The 21,629-nt window shown below is 47.6% G+C and overlaps 2 protein-coding genes across 2 annotated transcripts in view; one reads left to right on the forward strand and one right to left on the reverse strand.

Moving 5' to 3' along the window:
- Positions 1 to 805: 805 nt before the first annotated feature.
- On the reverse strand, positions 806 to 8,668 carry ENTR1 (endosome associated trafficking regulator 1). The gene is made up of 8 exons (XM_077284414.1): positions 8,453 to 8,668; positions 7,532 to 7,644; positions 6,162 to 6,548; positions 5,830 to 5,903; positions 4,879 to 4,990; positions 4,057 to 4,119; positions 3,469 to 3,608; positions 806 to 3,391 (listed from the first exon to the last, which is right to left on the reverse strand). Exons 1-8 carry the CDS (start codon positions 8,511 to 8,513, stop codon positions 3,298 to 3,300), a joined length of 1,044 nt encoding a protein of 347 aa, XP_077140529.1. The 5' UTR covers positions 8,514 to 8,668; the 3' UTR covers positions 806 to 3,297.
- Positions 8,662 to 21,629, forward strand: part of PMPCA (peptidase, mitochondrial processing subunit alpha) — a 53,360-nt gene continuing 40,392 nt past the window's right edge. Inside the window, exons 1-4 of the mRNA XM_077284413.1 lie at positions 8,662 to 8,789; positions 9,244 to 9,446; positions 10,303 to 10,382; positions 11,141 to 11,223. Of these exons, the coding sequence (XP_077140528.1) occupies positions 8,743 to 8,789; positions 9,244 to 9,446; positions 10,303 to 10,382; positions 11,141 to 11,223 (413 nt within the window). The 5' untranslated portion in view covers positions 8,662 to 8,742. The remainder of the gene's footprint in view (positions 8,790 to 9,243; positions 9,447 to 10,302; positions 10,383 to 11,140; positions 11,224 to 21,629) is intronic.

Genomic DNA, 21,629 nt, shown 5'->3' on the forward strand with positions numbered 1-21,629 from the left:
GCTCTCCCTGGAGTCCTGAAGCAGCTCTCCTCCCTCCTTTACTTTTGCTCCTAAAGCAGCTCCCCTCCCTCCTTTACTTTTGCTCCTAAAGCAGCTCCCCTCCCTCCTCACTCTTGCTCCTGAAGCAGCTATCCTCCCTCCTCCACTTTTCCTCCTGAAGCAGCCCTCCTCCCCTCTTGCTCCTGAAGCAGCTCTCCTCCCTCCTCCACTTTTCCTCCTGAAGCAGCTCTCCTCCCTCCTCCACTATTGCTCCTGAAGCAGCTCTCCTCCCTCCTCCACTCTTGCTCCTGAAGCAGCTCTCCTCCCTCCTCCACTCTTGCTCCTGAAGCAGCTCTCCTCCCTCCTCCACTCTAGCTCCTGAAGCAGCTCTCCTCCCTCCTCCACTTTTGCTCCTGAAGCAGCTCTCCTCCCTCCTCTTTTACTCCTGAAGCAGCTCTCCTCCCTCTTCCACTCTAGCTCCTGCAGCAGCTCTCCTCCCTCCTCCACTCTAGCTCCTGAAGCAGCTCTCCTCCCTTCTCCACTTTTGCTCCTGAAGCAGCTCTCCTCCCTCCTCCACTTTTGCTCCTGAAGCAGCTCTCCTCCCTCCTCCACTCTAGCTCCTGGAGCAGCTCTCCTCCCTCCTCCACTCTAGCTCCTGGAGCAGCTCTCCTCCCTCCTCCACTCTAGCTCCTGAAGCAGCTCTCCTCCCTCCTCCACTTTTACTCCTGCAGCAGCTCTCCTCTACTTTTGCTTCTGCAGTAGCTCTTTTGTCCCCACCTTATTTGCATCGGCAGTCATGGGGCAATTAAAACATCAGTGCCTTTTTCCTTTCTTCTTACATATGTGAATTGTGCTCACTTGGAAACAGTCTTTGTGATCAGCGCTGCAGCCAATTAGAATGACAGAGGGGGCACTTTCATATTAGTGCTCCGGTACAGGCCGCCATTGTAGAGTATTATCCACCATGTAGGCTCTGTCCCATAAGGACTACAGTACTGGGAATATTCACTAATAATGCTACCACTGTCTTCAGCTACTTTTCCAGATCTCTGCTTGCCATCACTGAACGCAAACCTGATATTTCTCCTAGGGAAGGGTATGTTATATTGTGGCCAGAACTAAATAGTCTGTGTTACCTGCGCTGACACATTGTAGCAAACCGGAGCGGTGAGCTTGGACTTCTGATGTGTTTACCTCATAGGTTATTGCCTAGACTGGATGCAGTTGTAGCAAACCCTCAGCTGTGATGCCATACAGACCCCCTGCTCACTATTAAAGTGCTCTACTACAATTATCTTATTAAATTAACGCATTAATGTGTATAAATACAGACATTTGTTATATAAAATATAGAAGAGGAAATAGAATTACATCAGAACTTGGTACAAGTGGAAACATATAAAAATAATAGAAATATCTCCTATAGAAAAAAAAAGTGAACTCAGTGCTAAACCCACGGTGCAAGCAGCGGGCAACAACCTGGGGCCTCACCTACCATTGGGAAACTACAACTCCCAGCATTCTGCGGGCTGCAGTTCCCAACAGGTGGAGAATTGCGGTTTGAAAACTAATGTATATAAAAAATAATCCTATATCATCACGCTGGTGCAGGGGGGTGTAGTGTAAGGTGCATCACATCCTGCACTTATATGAACAGAACTATGCCACAAGTTTGGAGGAATTGGTCACTTGGCAAAAAATAGTCACATGCAAGAAAAAAAAAAAGTTTTCATGAATATAAATAACTTTTTGCTCACTTATAGAAAAACTCTAGAAAATCCTTAATAGCTGATTTCTATACATGTGGCTCCTACTGAACGGCACTGAGCAGCAGGACCACATGCACCGCCGTGGCCAGATGAGCAGGTAGAGGGACTTTAGCCACTTATCTGTCTGGGTCAGAGCCCACCAGTCACACCCCGAGGGTCTATTCCTGGAAAAGTACATGAATATAAAACTATATATAAGGCTGTATATAGTGCAATGTGGGAAACACAGCGGTGCCTGTAATGGGAAACAGTAGATCTGGGCCGTTAGAGGGTTGCTCCATAGATACTAAGGCTACTTTCACACTAGCGTCGGGAACAACCCGTCGCTGCGCGTCGGGCCGACGTTCCCGACGCTAGTGTGTTCTCCGCCGCACAACGGGGGCAGCGGATGCATATTTCCCACGCATCCGCTGCCCCATTGTGATGTGCGGGGAAGTGCGGGGAGGTGGGGGCGGAGTTCCGACTGCGCATGCGCGGTCGGAAAAAGCGGACCGTCGGGAGCAAAAAACGTTACATGTAACGTTTTTTTCTCCCGACGGACCGCTACCATACGCCCAAACGCCGCCAAACGCATTCACCGTTTTGAAATGCGTCGCAAATGCGTCGCAAATGCGTCGCTAATGTTACTCTATGACGAAACAACGTATCCAGCAAAAACTTTTGCTGGATGCGGCGTTTCGCAAAAACGACGCATTTGCGACGTATTGCAGTTAACGCTAGTGTGAAAGTAGCCTTAGAGAAATAGGTGACTGATAATCCGACTGCTGGGATGATAGAGATTAGGGCTCTGGGGTCTCCACTCCATATATTCTCTATAGGACTTCTGGAAATTGCGGCGTGGCGTATTCTGGTTCCCATATAGATAGTAAATAGGAGGTTGAGCATGCCCCCTCTGCTCCATTCAGATGGAGAGCCCACATCCTGGAGTCCACACTCTGGTTCTTGGGACTGCTCAGTAAATTACCCATGGGGATAACTGGCTATCTTGGGAAAAACCCTTTAAGCGGTGTCCTATAGATATTCATTTAAAGGGGGGTGGGGTCTGTTGGAATGACAGGTTCTTTCCATAGGGGGCAAGCTGGAGGCGGCCATCTTTAGATATATAATAGCAGCCTATAAGGAAACAAAGGTTTTGAAAGGAGCGGGTGATAATATGCACAAGCCGATGATAACATGGAGTCACTAGGACGTGATGAGCAGCCCACCCTCACCATGAACTGACTACAATCAGGTGGTCTGCTGTATCGTCTAGAAACAGCGCCAATCTTGTTTGTAGGCTCTTTCCAGTACTGCAGCCTGGCTTTATTCACTTGCAGTTGTAATACCAGATGCATCCTATGGGTAAGGGTGGGGCTGTGTAAAAAAAAAAAAAGCTATGTTGGATTTCTGCTGACTTGTGGCTCATCGTGCCCAAATTCATCAGTCGCACACTATTGCCATCTTGGATCAGTCGCCTTGTTGTTCTAGCTCTAAATACCAAATAAAGCTGGTGAGAAGTCTCCACTCGACCGTCATGGCGAAGAATTGCCAAGTTCCATACAGTGGTCCTCTATGATCCGTCATCGTGGACTTCTGCTATCTTGTCAATGGATCGCAGCAGATCGGCTACGAGGTTTAGGGTCTCTGCTCCGGACAGCAGCTGCCTATTGTAGGGGGATCGATATTAGATAATATACGAGGTGCGGGGGGACCGCCCCCCCAATACACAGACCCCACATACTTGATGGAAGCCTGCGCTCCGCTCACTGCCTTGTGCAGGTTCTCCAGGGCTAGGCCGGCGTTCTGCTTCACCGCATTCATCCCAGCCGTCTCCCCCCGCCGCAGGGCTTCATTCTCGGCTTTGTAAGTGTTTAGCTGGACCTGAAATACAGGAGGGTGCCCTGTGTGTGACCGGGGGGATGATGCCAGTGGTCTCCACCAAAACCATCACTCCCCACCGGCCAGGCCACACTTAGGCTACGTTCACATTTGCGTTGTGCGCCGCAGCGTCGGCGCCGCAGCGCACAACGCAAACAAAAACGCAGCAAAACGCATGCACAACGCTGCGTTTTGCGCCGCATGCGTCCTTTTTTTCATTGATTTTGGACGCAGCAAAAATGCAACTTGCTGCGTCCTCTGCGCCCGGACGCGGGCGCCGCAGGGACGCATGCGGCGCAAAACGCAAGTGCGACGCATGTCCATGCGCCCCCATGTTAAATATAGGGGTGCATGACGCATGCGGCGACGCTGCGGCGCACACCGCAAATGTGAACGTAGCCTTAGATGATGGGAGTGCGCCCATCGCTGCCTCCAGATACGCGGCACCCACCTGCAGCAGAGCGACCTCCTGCTTCAGTTTCGTCACGTTGCCCTCGGCTTTCGCTGCTCTTTTCTACGAGAGAACAGTTGGTAAGTAGGATGAATTCATACAAGAAAATGTCAGATTTTGGGGTTGGTAATGAGTCTTAACTTACAGTGAAAAAAGCCATTCCATGTCCTCCATCCAAAATAAAGGGTTAGCCAAGACTGGAAAACCATGGCTCCTTTCTTTCAGAAACAGCGCCACACCTGTCCATGGGTTGTGTCTGGTATTACAGCTTATCTTCATTGTAGTGAATGGGGCTGAACTGCAGTACTAGCAACAACCACAGGACAGGGGTGGCGCTGTTTCTGGAAGAAAGCAGCGGTTTTTCTAATTTATTATAGCCTTACGATCACAACTTACCATCTGTCTATAGAATATGGTTCGAACCCCCCCAAATTTGAGAATAGGGGTCCCATGCCCTCCCGTTTGATGGAGCAGAAGAGAAGCGTGTACACAGCCACTCCAGTCTATAACTGAGCACTGTACTCAGCAAGTCCATCATTCTTTGGATGGAGAGGTGGTATACATGCTTAATCTATGCGCCATTCGAACAGGGGGACTCAGGACCCCCATCTTCATGAGCGCTGAATGATCTCCATTAGATAGGGTCTCCCTGTTTATTATGGGAAGAGGAACCTGGAGAAAAGCTTCTTTCTCTAGTTTTATCCCGAATTATCAGAGGCAGACTTGTAACTAGCACTACACGGCCTGACAACTAGTCCTGGATATGGAGTTGTCAGGCAGCACATCCTCATGGCGGATAGCAGGAGAAACATGGCCACTCACTGTCATCATCTGCAGGTTCGCCTCCACTTGTTGCACCATGGACTCCAGGTCTTGTGCCTCCTTCTGCTCCTCCAGGATTTTTTCTTCCAGCTTTCGCTCAAAATGTTTAACCCTAAAATGGGATGATGTACAAATCAGATACTCCTGCCATCATGGATGGTAAAATGTCTCACCTGCTCCTCGTATATTAAAGGGTTATTCATAGATGGGTATTGTTGGATGGAGCTTATAAAAACAAGCACTTTTGCAATTTATTGCTTATTAAAATTGGCAGCCGTTCTTGAGATAAACACTTTTCTTTTGTTTACAGCTAGTTGCCTAGGAGACCGACCACCTCTGCTGTCTTTCTTGTAAAACATTGCATTGTAGGTGTCCAAGATTAGGATGGAACAGTGCGCTCCAGCGATCCTTGCCAGTGGCAAAACAGCTCAATAGGAAGGAGCTTGTAAATACGAATTCTGCTGTCTAACGGTGGTGGTCGGTCTCCTAGACAACGAGCAGTAAACTATAGAAAAATGTTGATATCTCACAAACGGGTGACAATTTTAATAAGCAGTAAATTACAAAATTGCTCTTATATAGAAGCCCTATCCAACAACATCCCTTTATGATGATGGGGTAATAATCCCTTAGAGATTAAACATCTTCAGTTTCAATATGGACCGATAGGGGCCCATATGGATGCAACCACGTGGCTGCAGATCCATTTAGGATCTGGCAAGTGTTCCGAGGGTGGTCCCAATCCCATCAGGTGCCCCAGCTCCCCTCACTAACGCAGTTCTCCCTCCTTGGCCCTGATGATCGTCTGCAGCGCTGTGAAGAGTCGCAGTGGTGTGTGCTGTAATCTCGAACACGGCGCACGCGCAATATATTCGAATGCTGCTTACAAGAAGCAGTGAACAGAAATGAGGGAAGTAAAGTAAAATCAAACCTTGCACGTATGATACTGACTTTTCTGCCTGAAATTCATTAAGTTTCCGGAATTCTTGGATTTTTCGCTTTAGGCGATTATTTTCTTCTAAAACCTGGGAGATAAACACGAGCTTTGTATTACAGGCTTTCCTGGGGCTGAAGGAGGACAAGTTCTAAAACTGTCTAATAGACTTTTGTGTTTCAATTTGCCAGCTCTCTGCTTGCTGTCGGTGAATGGGAACATTCTTGCTCAGATCTTGTGCTGATCTGTTACTTAAAGGGATTGTCCAGCCTCAAGTCTTTACAGAACGGCTGGGACACATGCATGATTGACAGGTATCGACGCGTGCACCTTTATTAGCGCCTCCTACCTCCTCATAGCTCATCTGCTTGTTCTGGAAGGGCGCACCATCAGCGGGGTTCTTTGGTAAGGGCAGCTCTGGACTGGTGTGGTCATCAACAGCAGCAGGAGAAGGGGTATGTCCGGTGAGACGCCATGTTGTAAACTGATCGCCCCCTGAGATGTTGCTGTACACAGAGGACTCGTTATAGATGCTGTCCGGAGAAGTGCTGACATTAAGGGTCTGCTCCACCACTGAGGGGTGATAGCTGCCGCTCCAGTCTTCCTCCTCCTCATCATCATCATCCTCCTCCAGGAGGTCGTTGGCCAATGTGGGATCCTTGAAAAATGTGTCCTGGTAATTCAAGGGCAACTTGTCCCGGGCATCGGGGAGGAGAGTGGCACCATGTTTGGCTTCCTAATGAGGAAATAATGAGTTTTATCCCAGGTGATCAGTTTTAAAGGGACGATGTCCCCAGAATTAAGCTGCTCTGAGAGCTATACCAGCACCCTGCCTCTACCGGCAAATCAGAACTACAAGATACGGAGTCTAAGGGCTGGAGAAATGTGAGGTCTACGAGTCCGCTGGGCTGGACGGAGACGTGGCACTCTTCATTACAAGCACAAATTGCGCCTGTAAGGTTCAGTGGGTGCATTTACAGGGACAGACTTTCCAAAATTCCTCATGATGGCATATTACTAAGTAATAAATCAGGTACTGATCGGCAGGGGTCTGCTGGCTGGTTCTGATCCCCCAGAAGGAAGGGGTTTCGTCACAGTGCAAAGTAATGCTCTGCAGGGTAATACTTCACCACTGCGGCTCCTTGCACAATGGATGACCAGGGAAACCTCTGTATAGGAAATCAGAGCCCCCATTCTCGTGATCACGGGGCGTCCTAGAGGCTGATGTCCCACTGATCACATAGTGAGCCAGCCCTTTACACAGTAGATAGTGGCAACACTGCAGTATTGTGGGGTATAAGCATTAGGAAAACCTGGCTGAGTACTTTAAGGGGGTTTCCTCTGACTACATACATAGTCAATTTAACTCTTTAAATTGTCTAAATCTTAAAGGGATGTTCTGATTATCTCCCTTCTGGAGCACACTGCCCCCCTGCCTCGTGGCCCCATGCTAGTGGCGAGTGTGGGGCAGGGGGCTTTCAAGCCAGCAGGATCCAGCCCCAACAGATCAGAGCTTACAAGCGCGCGCTCCTCGCCTAGGAGACCAGCCACCGGTGACAGATGGCAGAGGTAGCCGGTAACCTAGACAACAAGTGGTAAACAATAAAATGAAAAATGTTTCCATTCTTTAGAACAGAGAGGATTTTTAATAAAAAGTTGTAACTTTTTTTTATGAGCATTTTTTCTAATTTTACCCTTTAAAGAATATGAGACACTCACAAGGGAGAAATCCCCTTCACCGTTTCTTCCAGTGGGGTACGCACAGGATTTGCTTTTCACAAATTCCTTGAAAGAAAATGGATTTTCTTCCTCTGGATTATCCAAGTCATTATCTGCAAAAAAACAAAAAGTGAACATGCAGGAAAGCCTGTAAAGCGCTGGGGTATATGATAGCGCCAAATAAGCAAAGCACAATAAATAAAACACGGGCATCGCAGCAGTAAGGGCTCACTTTACAGCACGTGGTAATGACGTTCTCCCTTCTAGTAAGATCACATGATTTTTTACTAGAAAAGGTGCCTGGAGCTGATCGTGTGATTGACCCCCTCCCAATGTAACGTGCTGGGTGCACCCCCTACCCCAGATTGTACAGGTGGGGGGATGTAGGGGGGCTCTTATCGCCCCCCTCTAACTCCCTTCTCATGGAAGCCCCTAAAGGATTAAGCCTTGAGGCATCTACTTTGTTTCAAAGTCCAGGAAACAATATAAAGACTCCTTGGTCACATGACCTCAGAGTTGATACATTGTAACAGGAACATTTCTTTGCTGCAGGAGAAATTTAAAGGGCCAGTCATTTTTTTTTTCATCTAAGCCACTAGATGTGTCACAGACAGTATGGGACCAGGCTCTTTCACAGGCTCTTTGTTTCTGGACACGTTGAACTTTGATGTACATATTTGATGAACATATTTAATAAACAAAAACAATTGTCTACAATAATGGACAGCCCCTTTAAGCTGAGATAATTGTATAGAGACTTCAGCACTACACCGTGTCGGATGTCATCTTACAGTGGACTTCCCCTTTAATGTGGAATATAGAAGTGGGCTGGGTGCCCCCTACGTTTTCTCAGCTCCATCCTATTCCCCGTGTGGCAGAGTGCGCCCCCTCCTGGCAGTATTACCCTCCCCCCACACTCACCGTCCTGAATGATCAGGGTCTTGCCCCTCTTCCCTGGGGGCAGCCTGGAGAATCCGGACATGGCACAGGGCGGTGCGGGGCAGCCGAGCTCACAGGGCACAGCATGGGCCGCTCATCTCCTGCAGGGGGCAGTGGAGAGTCACAGAGGCCGCACATGGAACGCAGGAGCGCAGCCTCAGCTGACCGGCGGCCGATTCCGCCCACACAGGAAGTGACGTCTTGATGGACAGGAACCCGGAAGTCAGCTGCTTCGACCGGTCTCCGGGGAGGTCAGGGGTGAGAGTGCAAAGATGGCGGCGAACATGGCGAGAAGACGGGCATGGGGCGGGATGCGACGGTAAGTGGGGGCCGTGAAGGACAGGAACTTGTCCCTGCATCGTGGGAGGGGGGCAACAGTCACGTGGTGTGCAGGTACACGGAGAGATGGCGGTGTTGTCATCCTGGTTCACGTGGAAAACAGTATTACCCATAACAGCAGCTCCCAGCCAGCCCTGACAGCTGCTTTCACCCCTTTTACTCCATGGCCATTGTTCCTTCTCACAGCTGAGGGTTTGCTATAGTTGTATCCAGTCCTGACAGGAATCCTCTGCGTGCTGCCGCCTATGGAGAGCACATAGAATTGCTTTGACTGTAAACACTTGTAACGAACCCTCAGCTGTGGGAAGTGTTAAGTGGGTGGCAGTTTGTGTTCCCACTCACTGACAGTAAGCAGAAAGCATGAGGCCGGAGTAGAGGGCAGAGGATATGAGGCCGGACCCTGCGTGCAGCGATCGCTCTCCTCTGTGTTCCAGGTACGGGCTGCCGGCGTACAGGAGGTTCAGCAGCGGCAGCACCTACCCCAGCATACCCCTCACCGCCCCCTTACCCGGGGTGCCCAAGCCAGTGTTTGCCAGAGTAGACGGACAGGAGAAGTACGAGACCAAGGTCACCACCCTGGAGAACGGCTTACGCATCGCTTCCCAGAACAAATTTGGACAGTTCTGTACGGTTGGACGTAAGTAGGACTAGAAGATGTGTGTCATGTCTGAGGGTGTGGAGCATCACCAGCCATGGTATGAATAGTGAGTGCAGCTCTGGGGTATAATACAGGATGTAGCTCAGGATCAGTACAGGATCAGTAATGTATGTACACAGTGACTGCACCAGCACAATAGTGAGTGCAGCTCTGGGGTATAATACAGGATCAGTAATGTATGTACACAGTGACTGCACCAGCACAATAGTGAGTGCAGCTCTGGGGTATAATACAGGATCAGTAATGTAATGTATGTACACAGTGACTGCACCAGCAGAATAGTGAGTGCAGCTCTGAAGTATAATACAGGATGTAACTCAGGATCAGTACAGGATCAGTAATGTAATGTATGTACACAGTGACTAGACCAGCAGAATAGTGAGGGCAGCTCTGGAGTATAATACAGGATGTAACTCAGGATTAGTACAGGATCAGTAATATAATGTATGTACACAGTGACTGCACCAGCAGAATAGTGAGTGCAGCTCTGGAGTATAATACAGGATGTAACTCAGGATCAGTAATGTAATGTATGTACACAGTGACTAGACCAGCAGAATAGTGAGGGCAGCTCTGGAGTATAATACATGATGTAACTCAGGATCAGTAATATAATGTATGTACACAGTGACTGCACCAGCAGAATAGTGAGGGCAGATCTGGGGTATATAATACAGGATGTAACTCAGGATCAGTAATGTATGTACACAGTAAGTGCAGCTCTGGGGTATAATACTGGGCTAGAGGGTCACTGGGCGTTATCTGTGAGGAGTAGTTTAGTTCACACATACTTCTTTTTACTGTATTTTCACTTCTTTTTGTCTTTTTGTTTCAGTTCTCATCAATTCAGGCTCCAGACATGAAACCAAGTATCTCAGTGGCATCTCTCACTTTCTGGAGAAACTCGCCTTCTCTGTACGTGGATGTTTCGGGCCACCGCCATTTAAGTCTGATAATTGTGTGATGGGATATAGGATTGTAGACTCTTATATAGTATAGTTGTCATTTTCATATGTTTTTTCTCCTCTCTTCTTCGTTCATTCTCTCCTTCCATTCTGTCGTCACCGCTGTATGGGGTCTTTTATGTGGTACGACTAGTTTTATGTAATTGGGCCAATTAATGTGATTGCCATTTATTTGTCTCATAATAAGTACTAAGGTGACAGACGTGGGGGAAAGTCCTTTAGTGGGTCCCCATTTGCCATGGCAACTCATTGAGAACTAAGGGGTTAAAATGTCAGGATCACACCGATCTGCTGCCCAGGCAGGTAGAGGCCACATACCAGGTTCTGCCTGCGGAGCCAACTCCTACCAGGCATGTCATGTATACGTTAGGAAGGGGTTAAAGGGACACTGATCATGGAGTGCAATTAAATGAAATCCGCTATTCTGTTATCAGCCATTTCAGCCTTTGTATAGTCTAAATTTCATGTTCTTGAAAAGGACAAGTGACGAGATCCAATGACTTCGCTGCCGCCATGATTACGGCTCTGTCACCTGTCTCCGGTGCTGACCCAGATATGGCCAATTACATGTGACTGGTGGCTTGCGCTCAGGAGGAAGGGGGCAGAATACAAGAGGGAGCGCACTAGGTTTTTTCTGAATATTGCGTACATAATACACTTTAATTTATAACTCATAAGTGTTTTTTCCCATTATTTCCCCCCATATAGTCCACAGCACGGTTTGGTAGTAAGGATGAAATTCTCTTGACGCTGGAAAAACATGGTGGGATTTGTGATTGTCAGACCTCCAGGTAAGCACCTAGGTATGAGGAATGTAACGCAGGTCAGGCGACTTAATGTCATAATGTGGCATTTACAAAATGTAGTAGAAAAAAAGAAGTTGGTTCTGAAAACTGTCAGCAAGCAGGCTAATTGCTCCGAATCTATGGTGTGCCCTTCTGTGTCCAAACAGCTTGTCAAGATAAGTGTAGTAAGGTGCATCATTTGCCTACTTGTTGTTGGCTTCCATGTAGGAATATATATACAGGTCCTTCTCAAAAAATTAGCATATAGTGTTAAATTTCATTATTTACCATAATGTAATGATTACAATTAAACTTTCATATATTATAGATTCATTATCCGCCAACTGAAATTTGTCAGGTCTTTTATTGTTTTAATACTGATGATTTTGGCCTACAACTCCTGATAACCGAAAAAACCTGTCTCAATAAATTAGCATATTTCACCCGTCCAATCAAATAAAAGTGTTTTTTAATAACAAACAAAAAAAACCATCAAATAATAATGTTCAGTTATGCACTCAATACTTTGTCGGGAATCCTTTGGCAGAAATGACTGCTTCAATGCGGCGTGGCATGGAGGCAATCAGCCTGTGACACTGCTGAGATGTTATGGAGGCCCAGGATGCTTCAATAGCGGCCTTAAGCTCATCCAGAGTGTTGGGTCTTGCGTCTCTCAACTTTCTCTTCACAATATCCCACAGATTCTCTATGGGGTTCAGGTCAGGAGAGTTGGCAGGCCAATTGAGCTCAGTAATACCATGGTTAGTAAACCATTTACCAGTGGTTTTGGCACTGTGAGCAGGTGCCAGGTCATGCTGAAAAATGAAATCTTCACCTCCATAAAGCATTTCAGCTGATGGAAGCATGAAGTGCTCCAAAATCTCCTGATAGCTAGCTGCATTGACCCTGCCCTTGATGAAACACAGTGGACCAACACCAGCAGCTGACATGGCACCCCACACCATCACTGACTGTGGGTACTTGACACTGGACTTCAGGCATTTTGGCATTTCCTTCTCCCCAGTCTTCCTCCAGACTCTGGCACCTTGATTTCCGAATGACATGCAAAATTTGCTTTCATCAGAAAAAAGTACTTGGGACCACTTAGCAACAGTCCAGTGCTGCTTCTCTGTAGCCCAGGTCAGGCGCTTCTGCCGCTGTTTATGGTTCAAAAGTGGCTTTACCTGGGGAATGCGGCACCTGTAGCCCATTTCCTGCACACGCCTTTCCACACCAGACTCAGTCCACTGCTTCCTCAGGTTCCCCAAGGTCTGGAATCGGTCCTTCTCCACAATCTTCCTCAGGGTCCGGTCACCTCTTCTCGTTGTACAGCGTTTTCTGCCACATTGTTTCCTTCCAACAGACTTACCATTGAGGTGCCTTGATACAGCACTCTGGGAACAGCCTATTTGTTGAGAAATTTCTTTCTGGGTCTTACCCTCTTGCTTGAGGGTGTCAATGATGGCCTTCTTGACATCTGTCAGGTCGCTAGTCTTACCCATGATGGGGGTTTTGAGTAATGAACCAGGCAGGGAGTTTTTAAAAGCCTCAGGTATCTTTTGCATGTGTTTAGAGTTAATTAGTTGATTCAGAAGATTAGGGTAATAGGTAATTTAGAGAACCTTTTCTTGATATGCTAATTTATTGAGACAGGTTTTTTGGGTTATCAGGAGTTGTAGGCCAAAATCATCAGTATTAAAACAATAAAAGACCTGACAAATTTCAGTTGGTGGATAATGAATCTATAATATATGAAAGTTTAATTGTAATCATTACATTATGGTAAATAATGAAATTTAACACTATATGCTAATTTTTTGAGAAGGACCTGTATGTTTTGGTTTTTTTATACAGTGCCTTGCGAAAGTATTCGGCTCCCTGGAACTTTTCAACCTTTTGCCACATATCATGCTTCAAACATAAAGATACCAAATGTAAATTTTTGGTGAAGAATCAACAACAAGTGGAACACAATTGTGAAGTTGAACGAAATTTACTAGTTATTTAAAATTTTTGTGGAAATTCAAAAACTGAAAAGTGGGGCTTGCAATATTATTCTGCCCCTTTAACTTAATACTTTGTTGCGCCACCTTTTGCTGCGATTACAGCTGCAAGTCGCTTGGGGTATGTCTCTATCAGTTCTCTACATCGAGAGACTGAAATTCTTGCCCATTCTTCCTCGGCAAACAGCTCAAGCTCAGTGAGGTTTGATGGAGATCGTTTATGAACAGCAGTTTTCAGCTCTTTCCACAGATTCTCGATTGGGTTGAGGTCTGGACTTTGACTTGGCCATTCTAACAACTGGACACATTTATTTGTGAACCATTCCATTGTAGATTTTGCTTTATGTTTGGGATCATTGTTTTGTTGGAAGACAAATCTCCGTCCCAGTCTCAGGTCTTTTCCAGACTCCAACAGGTTTTCTTCAAGAATGGTCCTGTATTTGGCTCCATCCATCTTCCCATCAATTTTTTACCATCTTCCATGTCCCTGCTGAAGAAAAGCAGGCCCAAACCATGATGCTGCCACCACCATGTTTGACTATGGGGATGGTGTGTTTAGGGTGATGAGTAGTGATGGGCGAGTGTATGCGTTCTCGGGTTTTCCTGAGCACGCTCGGGTGACCTCCGAGTATTTGTTAGTGTTCGGAGATTTAGTTTTCATCACGGGAACTGAATGATTTATAGCTATTAGCCAGGTTGGAATTCAAAAAAGAAGGCAGCACTCCATATTTTCTTAATAAATGTGCAGGATTTTAATCAGACCCACATGTCTGTGCGACGTTTCGGCTCTGAATGAGCCTTTCTCAAGCAGGTTGAGTACATGTGGGGGTTGCCTGGTTGCAAGGTAATCCCCACATGTAATCAGGCTGGTTAATAGCTGTAAATTATGCTGTTGAGGCAAGGAACACTTAATCTATGAGCAGTCATAAATACTCGGGACAACCCGAGCAACGAGTACACTCGCTCATCACTAGTGATAAGCTGTCTTGTCTTTACGACAAACATATCGTTTGGCATTGTTGCCAAAAAGTTTGATTTTGGTTTCATCTGACCAGAGCACCTTCTTCCACATGTTTGTTGTGTCTCCCAGGTGGCTTGTTGCAAACTTTAAACAACACTTTTTATCTTTGAGAAATGGCTTTCTTCTTTCCATTCTTCCATAAAGGCCAGATTTGTGCAGTGTACGACTGATTGTTGTCCTATGGACAGACGGTCCGACCTCAGCTGTAGATCTCTGCAGTTCATCCAGAGTGCTCATGGGCCTCTTGGCTGCATCTCTGATCATTCTTCTCCTTGTTTGAGATGAAAGTTTAGAGGGACGGCCGGGTCTTGGTAGATTTGCAGTGGTATGATGCTCCTTCTATTTCAATATGATCGCTTGCACTGTGCTCCTTGGGATGTTTAAAGTTTTGGAAATCATTTTGTATCCAAATCCGGCTTTAAACTTCTCCACAACAGTATCACGGACCTGCCTGTTGTGTTCCTTGGTCTTCATGATGCTCTCTGTGCTTCAAACAGAACCCTGAGACTATCACAGAGCAGGTGCATTTATGCGGAGACTTGATTACACACAGGTGGATTATATTTATCATCATTAGGCATTTAGGACAACATTGGATCATTCAGAGATCCACTTCTGGAGAGTTTGCTGCACTGAAAGTAAAGGGGCCGAATAATATTGCACTCCCCACTTCTCAGTTTTTGAATTTCCACAAAAATTGAAAATAACCAATAAATTTCGTTCAACTTCACAATTGTGTTCCTCTTGTTGTTGATTCTTCACCAAAAATTTACATTTGGTATCTTTATGTTTGAAGCATGATATGTGGGGAAAGATTGAATAGTTCCAGGGGGCTGAATACTTTCGCAAGGCACTGTATATCTATATATATAATTGTCTAAGTGGTACTTCCGTCTTTCTGTCGGCAACTTCCGTAACGGAAATCCCTCGTCGCTGATTGGTCTCGCCAGCTGCCTGTCATGGCTGCCGCGACCAATCAGCGACGGGCACAGTCCGATTAGTCCCTCCCTACTCCCCTGCAGTCGGTGCCCGCATCCTTCCCTCCAGTCACCGCTAACACAGGGTTAATGCCAGCGGTAACGGACCGCGTTAGGGTAAGTTCACACAAGACTTTTTTGCTGCGTATTTTTGCTGCTTTTTTTAATGCTAATTTTCAGCTGTTTATAGGTGCGTTTTTGTTGCGTTTTTTGTTGCGTATTTGGTGTGTTTTTTTGGTGCGTTTTTTTTTTCTCCTTCGCCTCATTGGGGGACACAGACCATGGGTGTATGCTGCTGCCACCAGGAGGCTGACACTAAGTATTACAAAGAAAGTTAGCTCCTCCCCTGCAGTATACACCCCTCTGCTGGCTCCCAGCTAACCAGTTCTTGCTTAGTGTCCGTAGGAGGCACACGGACTGGTCTGCTATTCAGACCCAAAGAATCTTTTTACTTTTACCTTTTACCGGACGAAGGGGGCGACGGATTCTTTCATGTTCCGATCTCCCCCGAACCAACAACAGGCGAGCACGGGAGTTTCACCTCTCCGTATCCTCTCCTGCGACGTGGGAAGCCACTGCCTGAGCTGATTCTAGGGGCGACGGGCCCTTTCATGGGACCGATCTCCCCCCTCCCTTATCAGACGAGCACTGGAGTGTCACCTTCAGTATCCTCTTCTGCAGCCAGGCCTATTGCCGGACATCAGCCCTGACCACCAGGTTTTACCCTCGGCTGTTCAGAGGCACAATCCAATGTGGCGTCCGAGCAGCCCCCACTGCACCACCACTATTAAGAGCGGATGGTACAAGGAGGCGGACGGTTCCTCTCCTCCTCCCTAACAAACGGATGATGGATTGAGGTTTATCCCTACACCGTCCACGCTGCACAGAACAGCGCTGAAACCCACATCCGCGGCGGCTCCATGCCGGGACGCGCAACAATGGTGAGTGGATCCATCTTCAGAGGGATATCCATAAAGGCGCAGGCAGCCTCAGCCACTTTCCTGTGGCCCACCTCTCTGAGGTAACGCTCTGGCCGGCTGCAAAAATTTAGCCCCTGGCTTCGGCCGATGTGTAGGCCGCATCCCGGAAGTCTCCTGAAACGCCCCGCTGGTGTCGCCCGCCTGCTACAGAATTTTAGGCCCCGGCTTGGGCCTATTCAGCATCGTGTCCGTCGCTCCGCCCCCCGAGTTGGCGCTTCTCGCTCTCTGCGAGATTTTATCTACTCTGCAGCTCACAGTGGCCATCTTGGTTCACCCGGCCGGCTCACACTGAGGCAACGATTTTTAGCATTAAGGGGGCACAACCACTCTACATCAAGGCATTAAACGCGCAAGTATTCTCCCTTCTTAAAGGCGCATGTAGTATTGTCTGGTTTTAAAGGCGCATGTCCAGTATTCTCCCTTCTTAAAGGCGCAGGTCCAGTATTGTCTGGTCTTAAAGGCGCATGACCAGTATTCTCTGTTCTTAAAGGCGCATGACCAGTATTCTCTGTTCTTAAAGGCGCATGTCCCGTATTGTCTGTTCTTAAAGGCGCATGTCCAGTATTCTCTGTTCTTAAAGGCACATGTCCAGTATTGTCTGGTCTTAAAGGCGCATGTCCCGTATTGTCTGTTCTTAAAGGCGCATGTCCCGTATTGTCTGTTCTTAAAGGCGCATGTCCCGTATTGTCTGTTCTTAAAGGCGCATGTCCAGTATTCTCTGTTCTTAAAGGCGCATGTCCAGTATTGGCTGGTCGTAAAGGCGCAGGTCCAATATTGTCTGTTCTTAAGGGCGCATGTCCAGTATTGTCTGGTCTTAAAGGAGCATGTCCAGTATTGTCTGGTCTTAAAGGAGCATGTCCAGTATTGTCTGGTCTTAAAGGCGCATGTCTAGTATTGTCTGGTCTTAAAGGCACGTGACCAGTTTTCCCTGGTCTTAAAGGCGCATGGCCAGCATACCCTGGTCTTACGCACATGGCCAGTATGCCCTGGTCTTAAAGGCGCATGACCAGTATTCCTGGTCTTAAAGGCACGTGACCAGTATGCCCTGGTCTTAAAGGCGCATGACCAGTATTCCTGGTCTTAAAGGCACGTGACCAGTTTTCCCTGGTCTTAAAGGCGCATGGCCAGCATACTCTGGTCTTACGCACATGGCCAGTATGCCCTGGTCTTAAAGGCACATGACCAGTATTCCTGGTCTTAAAGGCACGTAACCAGTATCCCCTGGTCTTAAAGACGCATGACCAGTACTTCTTGGTCTTAAGGGCACATGACCAGTATGTCCTGGTCTTAAAGGCACATGACCAGTATGTCCTGGTCTTAAAGGCACGTGACCAGTATGCCCTGGTCTTAAAGGCACATGACCAGTAGGCCCTGGTCTTAAAGGCACATGACCAGTACGACCTGGTTTTTAAAGGCACATGACCAGTATGCCCTGGTCTTAAGGGCACATGACCAGTATGACCTGGTTTTAAACACACATGACCAGTATGCCCTCGTCTTAAAGGCACGTGACCAATATGCCCTGGACTTAAAGGCACATGACCAGTATGCCCTGGTCTTAAAGGCACGTGTTCAAGATGCCCTGGACTTAAAGACACATAACCAGTATGCCCTGGTCTTCAAAGCATATGACAAGTATGTCCTGGTTCTTAAAGGCACATGACCAGCATGCCCTCCTCCTAAAGGCACAAGACCAGTATACCCTGGTCTTAAAGACGCACGACCAGTATTCCCTAGTCTTAAAGGCGCATGACCAGTATTTACTGGTCTTAAGGGCACATCATCAATCCGAAGCTGGTCACCCTAACTGAGCTCAGGAGCCTTCGCCACTCATCCCCTAACCGCAACCCATGGTTTTCTCAGACCAAGAGATTGAATCCCTCTGTGAACCCTCTGTGGCTCGGAGTGCTCGCAGGACCGAGATACATGGTCCCTCTCCTACATGGGAGCGTCCGCTAGCAGGGGCCGCAAGTGTTCTAGAAAAACGTACAGGCGTCTGCAAAACGGAAGTTTTTCATTTCCTAATCTCTCCCCCATGATTTGTTGAGAACAACGCTGAATATGGATCGCATATTGCCTTGGATTGCAAGAGCTTCAGAAAAGGAGGGACTCTCCTATTTATACCATCAACAAATCGACGAGCAATTCACTGGACAGAAGCCGCTAAGTAGGTTGCCATACCTGGTCTGATTTTTATGGGCGACGGGTCCTTTTAAGGGCACCGATTCCCCCCACATCTTCAACAGACGAACACATGCAGTGTCGCCTCCATGTATCCTCTTCTGCATCCAGGCCTAATGCCAAACAACCTGCCCTGTCCACCCGGGGACCTCAACTCTGGGGATGTACAGAGGCACACATCTTTGGCGTCCGAGCACCCCCCTTTGTATCAATTTAGGGGATGATGCAAGAAAGCGGACGATTCCTCTCCAATTCCCTGTTAACAGAATGGTGGATCGAAGGTTCCTAATTTTCTACTCTGCACGAAGATGGCAAGAGGCCTGCTGGTTGCAGCCCCGCATTCTGCCACTTGGCAGTCTAACCGGGTGGAATTTCTTGTGGTATACCTACCAGTATCCCTGCCCGATGTATCATCAATTAAAAAACCACAGACGGTCAGATAGCAAATCTGGTTCGTTCCGTCTTGTGGCTTCGGGTTCAGCGCTCTACCCTTCTTTAGCGCCACATGATGTTGCTTGACCAATAGTCTCCTGGTCAGAGACCTTATCTACTTCAATTCAAATCAAATCTTCTGAGCGGGAGACTAACAAGGGATCGTATTTTTTCTACAGACCCATCCAGCAGTAGAAGCATTGTCCTGGACAGTCTAGATCTAAGAGATCTTGGTTTCACGAAGGAGAAAATGAAAAGTATGATCATTCCTGGACCTCAAACCATTCTAACAATCTTTGACAAAGCCCTCCTTTTTCAGAGGCAGTTCCTCCGCTCAGCCATTCAAAAAAAAAAAAAAAAAGTGGAGTTTTCTGGCATCCATCGACATTCGGTTTTCTTACCCTCACATGCCTACTTTTTTCCCCTCTACAATTATCTCTTCTCCTTTCCATTCGCGAACAGCATTTTCAAGTCACGACCTCGCCCTTCAGCCTGGCTACCGCACCACAGTGGTCGCAACGCTCATAGCAGTTGTCATGTGCTTCTTGCACCCTAGAAACATGGTCGTCCTGCCCTTACTTGGTCGACTTTCTAGCCGCTCTACAAGGACTACGCTAAGTCGTCTATATCACTTGCAATACCCTCTCACTTGGGCTAGCATCTAAACTTAGACAAGTTTTTTCCTCATTCCCAGCCCAGCAGATCCTCTTTGACGATGATCCTGCACAAGAAGGATGGTAATTCTCTCTCTCGAGTCAAGGTCGTGGCCCTTCAACACGGAGCTTGTGCACTTGATCACTCATTCCCTCGGTTCATTCAATTAGCTAGGAGGGTTCTGAGCAATAAGACGAAAACGGAAGAGTTTTCTTTTGCTCCGCTCGTTTTCAGCAAGTCAATCAGGCTTTCAAAAGGTAGTCTCTAAGCTCCTTCCTCATCCAGAGCCTTCTTCTGGTCCAATGGTTATTAGGGATACCAATGCCCGTCTTCTTCTCCCGATCATTTCTCTGGGGATCCGAACAGTACGGCTAATCCTACAGCAGGTCCACTGCCCTTAGGCGGGTCAACCATCCGTCTTCAATTTGGATAATGCCACGGCTGTGCCATACGTCAATCATCTCGCAGGTACCCACAGTCAAGCGCCATGGCCGAGGTACCTCGCACTCTCTGATGGGCCGAGATCTATCATTCGGTGATCTCAACAGTACATGTCCCTGGAGTAGAACACTGGGTGGCTGACATATTCAGCCGTCAGGGTTTTCTCCTCAAGTGAGTGGGAACTTCACTCGGAAGTCTTCCTTCACATCTGCCTTCACTGGAGTACTCCAGATGTAGGTCGGATAGCGTCCAAGCTGAACGCCTATGTACTCCAGTTCATGGTTTGGCTTCAAGATCCAAGTCCATCGCAGTGCATGCTCCGTTTCTTCCACGGTACCAATTTCCATAACTCCTCTTCCACTACGTCTTGAGATCCTTTTGGAAGCAGAAAAGGCCTCCAGTGATCCCAGGAGACCCACACTGACCATGTCAGGTTTTCTCGCTTGCGGTACTAGTATTTCTCCGTCTTATTTAGTCAAAACTGGAAATATGGACCTTCTCGCAGGGAGCCTTCACCTGTAGTTCTTCCCTACCGCGTACCGTTAGATCTGGGGGACCTTAATGGTCCTGGGGATCTTACAGTAGACTCCTTTTTCGATCCAGAAAGACTTTACTATCAGGGAACGTCACTCCCCTTTTTTCTCTGCGTTCTTGTCATCCTGATGAGTCTTCAGAGCTTTTCAGTCTTTTTTCCTTATTACCATCAATGCATCGTTGCCCTCAAGCCATCCCCTTCCCTCGTTGCCAAGGTGGTTTTGTATCCCCACTGTTGCAGGGGCATCGTCCTCTCATCTCTTTCGGCTCCAGTCCACAGAACGGAATGGGTTCTCCATAATCTGGAAGAAGTGAGTGCTCCAAGTGGGTACGTATCGAGGACGGCGTCCTTCCGAAGGTTGGACACTTTGCTTGGGCTTCTCAATGGTAAGTAGGCTTCCCGACGGTCACAGGAAGGGTTTAGCCGTGTTCATCGGCCACGTTAGCCTGGTGGATTCTTTTCACCATCCAGGAGTCCTTCCGTGCTAGATGTCAGCCTATCTCCCTGTCTCAGGGCTCTAGGCACCAGGCGTCGGCAAGCACGACCGCAAGCTTGCGAATTCCTCCAGTCCGCATGCATTCTTGAAGCACTATAATTCACACACTTCCACAGATGTGAGTCTGGGCAGGCGGACTTTGCAGGCCGCCTTGGCGCACTTGTAAGTAGCGGTTACACGGCCTGATCTGATGTTGTCCCCACCCAGGGACTGCTTTGGGACGTCCCATGGTCTGTGTCCCCCAATGAGGCGAAGGAGAAATAGGGATTTTTGTGTACTCACCGTAAAATCCTTTTCTCCGAGCCATTCATTGGGGGACACAGCTCCCTCCCTATTATTAGTTGTATTTGTTTTTATCATTTGATATGTTATACTCTCATATATAATGTGACATGCTATACGCTTATATGTTGTTATTGATCTCCTACTGCTTTTGCACCGAACTGGTTAGCTGGGAGCCAGCAGAGGGGTGTATACTGCAGGGGAGGAGCTAACTTTCTTTGTAATACTTAGTGTCAGCCTCCTGGTGGCAGCAGCATACACCCATGGTCTGTGTCCCCCAATGAATGGCTCGGAGAAAAGGATTTTACGGTGAGTACACAAAAATCCCTATTTTTTCTCTTTTTCCAGGCTAATGTCCTTGGATTTTCAGCAGCAAAAACACAGCAAATAATGATGCTGCGTTTTTTTCA

Source organism: Ranitomeya variabilis, chromosome 2 (genome assembly GCF_051348905.1).
Source record: "Ranitomeya variabilis isolate aRanVar5 chromosome 2, aRanVar5.hap1, whole genome shotgun sequence".
NCBI classification, from domain to species: domain Eukaryota; kingdom Metazoa; phylum Chordata; class Amphibia; order Anura; family Dendrobatidae; genus Ranitomeya; species Ranitomeya variabilis.